The sequence below is a fragment of the Bison bison genome, unplaced genomic scaffold (genome assembly GCF_000754665.1).
Source record: "Bison bison bison isolate TAMUID 2011002044 unplaced genomic scaffold, Bison_UMD1.0 scf7180017864516, whole genome shotgun sequence".
Lineage (NCBI taxonomy): Eukaryota > Metazoa > Chordata > Mammalia > Artiodactyla > Bovidae > Bison > Bison bison.
Window position 1 is genome coordinate 420545 of NW_011495069.1, and position 8026 is coordinate 428570.

The window sequence follows — 8026 nt, forward strand, 5'->3', positions numbered from 1 at the left end:
CTGGGTCCTGTTCTCCTCAGACTTTACTCAGATGAAGAAGGCGCCCCAGTCCTCAGGAAGCCAGGGCCTGAGCAGGGGTCCCCTGGGCCCCGGTCTCCTCTTGGCCAGTCCCCTCGGCAGGGCCACAGAAAGCGGCCTTGGCCTCTTGCTAACAGAGAAGTCAAGCATCTCTGGCACCTCTTAGGGTGCTGGTGGGGTCCGGGGGCAGGAAGACCCAACCCAGGCTCCGGCAAACCGTGTGCTCTAGGAGGAGACGCCAAGTCCGAAATGGTTTGTCATAAATGAAGGAAAACAGGCCTTTCTGTCAACATGAGCCCGCGTTCCTATGGCTGCCTGCCTGACGCAGGTGGGATTGGATGGGCCTGATCACAGGAGGCTTCCAAGGGAGGTGGCTGGGAGCCGGGGGGCAGGAGCCGGAGGAGAAGGGGGTCCCTGGTGGGAGGAATGGCCCAGGCGAGAGCTGGGGAACAGGCCCCTTCCTGCTTCTGCGCTTTGAAGGTGTGAAGCCGCTGTGCCCCAAGGGGAGCCTCCTGAGAGGAGGGTGGGCCCTGTGTGCCCAGCGCGGCTCTGGAGAGTGCGGGCAGGTGGGACTCCAGGCCTGGGCCAGCCCTTGTCCTAAGCCTCTGGCTGTCCCTCCGAGTCCCCCGTGGCCGCGTTCCTGGCCCCCTGCCTTCTTGCTGGGGACCAAGAGGGAAGCGTTGGGCCTCTCTGGGCAGGAGGCGAGGAATGTGGAGTTTGGCCTCTCCCATGGGCATCGGGAGCACGGGGGCAGGTGGTTGAACTTGCAGACACTGGGGCCTCGCTCCCAGCTCCAGGGCTGGATGGGGCCTGGCCACCTGCTTTTTACAGCGCTGGGTCCCCAGGGGTGGCAGGGGGGCCCACAGAGAGCTCTGAGAAACGCTGGGAGAGCCCTCAGCTTGGCCTGGCCCCAGGTGGGCCCCGGGGGGCTGCCTGTGGGGCTGTGTCCCGCACCCCCTCCAGCTCTGCCTCAGCACACACGGGGGGCTGCCTGTGGGGCTGTGTCCCGCACCCCCTCCAGCTCTGCCTCAGCACACAGACGGCGAGGCAGCCTTCTTGGAATTTCTTACCGTGAGGACTTCTTCCCTGGCCTCGGGCACGGCCCACCTGCTCCCTGAAGAGCAGGTCCCTGCAGATGGTGGAGGGCTTTTCCTCTGACACCCACCTCTGCCCAGGCGCCCCCCACCCCCAGCCCCTCCTGAGCTGCGGGGGCACATCTGCCCCCACGCCTTGCACGGCAGCCGCTGCTCTGCTTGCCTGCGTGCTGTGCGCTCCGGGGCCTCGGACAGCAGAGATGGGCTGTGTCGGGTCCTGCCCTCAGAGACTGACGGGCCTGGCACCCTGTGCAGCTGTGAAAGAACCAGGGGAGCCCCTCCTGCAGGGGTCTGGCCAGGCCAACCCTCGGCGGGCGGACTTTTGCCAAAGAGAACAATGAGGGTCTGCAGAGGGACGCCTCAGCAGCCTCTGACCAGACCTAAGCGGAAGCCTGGTCCAGGTTCGCGAGGGCCACGGTCAGTGGGAGGTGCCTTTTCCAGCTGTGAAATGAGGTGCACTGAACGTTTTTCTGACTGGGACTTCTTCATAATTAAGGTGACCGTGGTCTGGCCGTCAGAGGCCTGGGCAGCAGAGCCAGCTGGGAGCTCAGCTGGTTGACTCCGATCTGGCCGCTGCAGTTGACCTAGTCCTTCTGACCCTCGGGGTCAGAGAGGCGGAGGCCCGGGGCCTTCAGGATTGTGTCACGTCAGTCTTTTTTGCAGATGCAACAGGACTCCAGTTTTTTTGGAGTCTGAGTAACTCTTAGGACTTTCCCTGTCCCGCTACTTTGCATATCAATAGCGAACCTTTGCCCAGTGTGGTACAGCTTACGGAGCAGTTTCATTTATTGTTCCTGAGACCTCAGAGTGGTTTGTATATCATTTGCTTTAAGAATCTCATTAAAAAAAGAGTCTCATTTTGTTAGGATCAGAGAACCTGAGCAACAGAACCTCAGAGAGGTTAAATGATGTGGTGAAGGCCACGCACCCGTAAGTGGTAGAACCCCAACTCAGCATCACATCGGGTTGGAAAGAAAATACCGTGTCCATTCATCCATCCATCCATCCATCTGTCCATCCGTCCATCCAGCCAACTGTCCATCCATTCAACAAATATTGGGCACTTGGTATTTGAGAGACAGTCCAAGAACACTAGCTTCCATTAGTCTGAACGCACCGAGCTCTAGGTTCTGTCTGCTTTGTCTGTTTAACCTTAATGATACTGTGAGCTGGGCGCTATGGCCCCTTCACCTGCGAGGAAGCTGTCACTCAGCGCGGTAGAGGCTCTGCAGCTGGTGAGCGGGAGCAGAGCTTTGAGAGTAGCCTCCCCGCCTCTCGCTCATGCTTTGGTTCCCTCTGCTTGTCTGCTTTCCTGGAAGCTCCAGTCTTGGTCGTCTCTGTACCTTGCCAAATGCCACCCTTGCTCCTGTAGTTCATGCGTTTGAGTGGCTGTCTGTTCGTGCATCTCTGCCCATCTCCCCAGATAGTACGAAGCCAGTCAGCCCCTGTCCTTCCATCCAGTCGCCCGCCCCTTCCTCCCCGAGCTGTTCCTCCCTCTGTCCGTCCACCCTTCCTCCAAGAGACTGGCTCCAGCCAGTTCGTCCTAGCTCGTAAGAACCCGAGAACCAAATGTGCGCATCCCTTCCCAGCCTCACGCTCAGTGACGTCACATCGGCAGCCTGAAAATGTCCGTGGCGCGTATGTTCCCACCAGGAAATATGACAGAGCAGGGCGCTCGTTCCTGGAGAACCACGGGTTGACTGTCTGCCAGCATAGCACTGCTTCCGTCCACTCACTAATCCATCCACGCTTTTATTCATTTACTACTGTCTGTCTGTCCCTCTGCCCATTTGCCCAGGTGTAGAATCATCCATTCATCTGTCCATCCATTCATCCGTGGGCCTGTCCATCTACCATCTGTCTGTCGCCCACCCAGCCAGCCACCTACCACCCTTCCATCTCAGAAACTCACCGAGAGCTTCCTATGTCAGGAGCCCCACGCTGGGCCCCCCGGACGGGGAGATAACGGAGACACAGCCCTTGTCCTCTGAGCGCTGGGAAGGGGCCTGGGCTGTTCTCCGTGCCCTGCCCCCAGCTCCTGAGCCCCGACCCCCAGCTGGCTTGCGTGTCGGGCTGGACGCTGCTGGAGCTGACCCCAGGCACTCCTGAGCCCCGACCCCCAGCTGGCTGGCGTGTCGGGCTGGACGCTGCTGGAGCTGACCCCAAGCAGCAGCCCACTGGTCCCCAGGCCCCCATCCCGCTGCCCCAAGCTGTCTCTCCGCTGCCTCACCCGAGTCTCCTTTCTCCTCTGTCGCCGTGTCTGGTCTGCTGCCTGCCCTGCCCCTCACCTGCTCCTTCTGCTTGGCCGCCTGGGGCTCCAGCTTTCACCAGACCTGACTAGGCTAAAGGAGAGATGCGTCAGGACTAAGAGAGACATCCTGGCTCTAAGAGTCGGGGGGAGAGACATGCAGGAGCTGAAGCACAAGTGCGATTGTAAGGTACTGTCTGCCTGTCCCTCCGAGTCTGGGGGTGCCCGGGGGCCTTTCCTGCTGCTTCGGGGGCCGCAGAGGGTGGGATGCCTCGAGCCCCGGGCCCTGTCGGCGCCTCGCACCAGTTGCCTTGGCTGACGCTGCCGGCTGGCTTGCTCCTGTCCACGTCCTCGCCTTTCTTTCTCCCCACCCTTCAGTGACCCCTTATCTGTCTATGGGAATTCCTGGGTGGGCTCTCAAGCTTCAGGGCCCTCAGAATCCCTTGGGTGCTTTGAAAAACACACATTCCTGAGCTCCACTCACAAAGAGCCTGATTCTGCCAATCTGGGTCAAGGCCTGGGAGTCTGCAAATGGGATGACTCTGGCTAGGTGGGTCTGGGTCACACCTTGCAAAGTGTGACTGTTGGTGATGCTTAACATCCCTCCCCCTCTGAGCTGTTCAGAGAGCCCCGGGGTTAGGAGGCCAGAGTGAGAAGCCTCAGCGCCGCTTCTTCAGTGGGACTCCTGCTTCAGCGTAGGGGGCGCTGCCGACAGCAGTGGGCTCTATTCACTGAGCAGCTACTATGCGCCGTGGGCCCTGAAGGCCTGCATCTGAGTCCCAGTTCCTCCCCTGGCTCACTGTGTGGTCCCAGGCAGGCCTCTTGACCTCTCTGAGCTTCGGGTTCCTTGCCTGTGAGGTGGTGGCAGTAAGAGAGCCGGTCCCCGGGGGATGTGAGCTCAGATCTGTCCTGCGCTCAGTGCTGCGCTGGGCGCCACCCCAGAGCTCAGAGCGCATTGACCGATGGTACGTGTGTGTCTGACCGTTTTCTCCCCGGGTGCCCGGGAGGCCGCCACCCTACACCTGCCATTTAGCATCAGTGAGGCTGGTGAGTGGCTAGTGGTCACAGCAGCGGTCAGCAGCTGAGCTGGGACTCGAGCCTGGGTCTGTAGGAATCAGAGCCTGCTCGCCCTCCGTCCTGCGGCCTAGCCCATTCCTCAGAACCAGAGGCATCTCCGGAGAAGGGGGAGAGGCGCTTTAAAGTTTGCAGGTCCCTTATTCGGAGCCCCTCTGAGAGCCCGTGCTGGGGGCAGGGGCAGGTGTGACTTCTCAGGGAGCCTCAGCCCAGCGGCTGCAGAGAGCGCGTGGAGGGCGGTGTGCGGGCCAGGGTGCTCTCCTGGCCTGTCCCGTCCTCAGCGCTGTGCGATGGTAGAGGGCGGTGTGCGGGCCAGGGTGCTCTCCCGGCCTGTCCCCCGAGTCGGCCCAGGCCGCCCCGTCCTCAGCGCCGTGCAATGGTGGAGGGCGGTGTGGGGGCCAGGGTGCTCTCCCGGCCTGTCCCGTCCTCAGCGCCGTGCGATGGAGGAGGTGGCAGGTTGACCCAGTAGGTTGATGCCTCTTGCATGTTTGCCTGTTGCTCTTTTTTTTGCCCAGGAAGAGCTTCTGATGGTTCCTTCAAAGACCACTTTGGGGGTTCCTAGGGCAGCCCCCCAATGGCTCTCTGCTGAGACAGGAGCTGGGCTCCTGGACCAAGGCCTCCATCTGGGAGTATGACCCCCCAGAGGAGGGTGGGCATCTCTGTGCAGTTTCTGGGGTCAACATCTGTCTCTCTCATTAGATTCTCACAGGCACGTGTGGTACCCCCACCATCTCTCCGAAAGGCCGAGAATCACTGCTCTAAAGTCGAACCATTTAGGTGCAGGGAGGGGCCTGGGAGCTTCCCTTCCCTCCCCAGCCACACTCCACCCCCACTGGCTGTTGCTTATTTCCAGAGAATTGGTTTGTTCTGAAAGCCTGCAGCCTCAGCACCCACTGGGTGTTCAGCAAGCCTTCCTGGCCCAGACCCTCGAGAAGTGCCAGGGCTCCTACAGTGGGGACTGGGAGATGGATTGGAGGATGGTGATAGTGAGGGTAGAGAACAGGGCCCCCCAGATGAGTGCTCCCCACTTGCAGCAGAGAGCTTCAGGGAGGAGGCGGTTTCCTAGAACTACACTGTCCATTGTGATGGCCACGTGGCTCTTCATGTTTAAGTTAATTAAAATTAAATATCACCAGGACTTGAGGTCCTCCACTGCACCAGTCAGCTCTCAAGTGCCAGTCGTGACGTGTGGCTGGCATCTGCCTTGTTGGGCAGTGGGGTTGCCTTGCAGAAACTTCCAGCACTGGCCGTGCGTTGGGGAAGCGGCCTCGCTGGGGGGCGAGGTGGCCTGGCTGAGGGGACAAGGCAGTGGGTTAGGGGAAGTGAGGCTGCCACCCCCATCCTGGGCCTGTGCCCGCCTGGGGAAGCTGTGCCCGGCTGTGTGGCGCCCAGCCTCCCGGGTTCCCAGGCAGAGGCTCAGCAGAAGCGTGGCTGTCTGGGCGGGGGAGGGGTGCCCCCAGTGGGATGGAGGGCGCCCCTGCGGTCGTCGTGAGCCCTGAAGGGAACCCGGGCACTTGTGCCACCCGTTTACGGTCGGCGTGCTCGCCTGCACCCTGTCCGTTCAGTCCTCAGGCCCTGGTGGGTCTTGGGGGAAACTGAGGCTCAGGGACGTTGAGTGTCTCGTCTAGGGTCGGGCGGCCAGGGGGCAGTGGGGCTGGAACTTGAACCAGGCCTAGGACTCCAGGCCTCGAGGCTGTTCCCAGTGTCCCTCCATGTCCTTAACTGGACCCTCAAGATAAACAGCTGGGTGAGGAAGTCCTCTTGCCCTAAGAGGGTGACCCCAGAGAGGCCCCCACGATGTGAGCCCCTTCCCAGGAGGCTCGGGGTGGCCCCGCCCTTGGCCTCAGCTGCCAGCGCCCTGGGAGGGGGTGGGCTCCGGGCTCCCCCCCTGGGTGGTGGCAGGTGTCCCCAGGCCTCCTCCCACGTCCCTGACGAGCCCCTCTGCTTCTGCCCAGATGACCCAGCTCATGAAGGCGGCCAAGAGCGGGACCAAGGACGGGCTGGAGAAGACGCGGATCGCCGTCATGCGCAAAGTGTCTTTTCTGCACAGGAAGGACGTCCTGGGTGAGGCGCTGGGGCACGCGGGCCGAGGTCGCCGGGTGTCCGGGCTCCTCTGATGGTGGGGCCAGGGCCTGATCCCCACAGGCGCCAGCTTGCTTCCCAGGCTCTGGTAGGCGGGCCCTGTCTCTCCTGGGGCCGGTGGGCCTCTCCCTTCAGCGTCCCTGCCCTCAGCCTCCTGCCTCTCACACTCACCTGGCCTCATCGTTGCTTTTTTTTTCAATATTTATTATTTGGCTCAGCTGGGTCTTAGTGGGGCACGAGGGGTCTTCGTTGACTCACGTGAGGTCTTCCTTGCGGCGAGCTGGACCTTTTTAGTTGCAGCTCGTGGGAGCTTTAGTTGGGGCTTGCAGGATCTAGTTCCCTGCCCAGGGATCAAACCCTGGCCCCCCGCCTGGGGAGCACAACGTCTTATCGGCTGAGCCAGCGGGAAGTCCCTCCTGACCTCCTCTTTAAATGCGCCTGTGTCCGTTCACCCGCCTCCCCACCAGCCAGCGTTCATGGAAGCCCTGCTAAGTGCCACGCTCCATGCTGAGTGCAGGGACACTGTTAGATGAGTTGCCCCAGGAGCGCCCGGTACTGTGCGGAAGGCAGGCGTGCAACAGGAGGTGCCAGCTGCTCGGTGGGGCACCATGGCGAGAGCGTGGGGAAGGGAGTCTGGAACGTGGGAACGAAGGATCAGGGCTGAGAGCAGAGGAGAAGCAGACCCAGAGCCCTCGGGCAGAGGCACACGGTGGGGACGGGCACTTCTGGCCGAGGAGCCGGCGTGGGTAACGCTCCGGAGGTGGGGAGGATGAGACGTTCAAGAAGTCAGCGTTTGTGGAGTGTCTGTTGGGGTGCCAGGCACCCTGCTAAGAGCTTTGCGGTTTCTCATTCAATCCTTATAAGCACCAAACCGGTGCAGAGGGCTGTCTTGTTCCCACCTGGACACGAGGGAACAGGCACAGAGTGGGTGAGTGTCTTGCTGGGGATGCATAGGCGTGGAGGGGACGGAAGAGGCTTCCTCTGGCTGGAGTGAGGCCGGGGGTGAGGGCTCAGAGCCCCGTGAGCGCAGGCGTCCACCCCAGGCAGGACGGTGAGGCTCCGCACCCTCCTGAAATCTGTGCACGTGAGCCTCCCTGTGCCTCGGTTTCCTCATCTGTATGTTGGGGCTGATCGGGCCTGCATCTCGGGGGGCCTCAGGGGGATGACCAAGTGGCATGTGGGAAGAACCCAGCACAGATGCCCGCCCCGTGAGGCAGGCCTTCTTCCTGGGGGAGCCCCAGAAAGCAGGTGTTTGGTGCTCGGACAACATCTTGGTGAAGGGCTGCTGCCCTGGCACCACAGCCTCCTGGCCGCGTGACCTTGCCCGGTCCTTCCCCTCATCTGTGAAATGGGCTTAATCCCGCCACGGCATGTGCTTGACTACAAGCTGTGTGGGGAGCCCCGGCCCCGATCAGGGAGGGAACGCTGGGCTGGGGAGCCCTTCCATACCCGGAGAGGCCTGGAGCCGGGACGGGGCGGGCAGGCTGGCTGGCCAGAACGCTCCCTGGTC

The 8026-nt window shown here is 61.8% G+C and overlaps 1 protein-coding gene across 1 annotated transcript in view; it reads left to right on the forward strand.

The window, feature by feature from the left end:
* Nucleotides 1–8026, forward strand: part of ARHGEF10L (Rho guanine nucleotide exchange factor (GEF) 10-like) — a 161886-nt gene that overhangs the window by 79888 nt on the left and 73972 nt on the right. Inside the window, 1 exon segment of the mRNA XM_010830219.1 lies at nucleotides 6390–6498. Within this exon segment, the coding sequence (XP_010828521.1) occupies nucleotides 6390–6498 (109 nt within the window).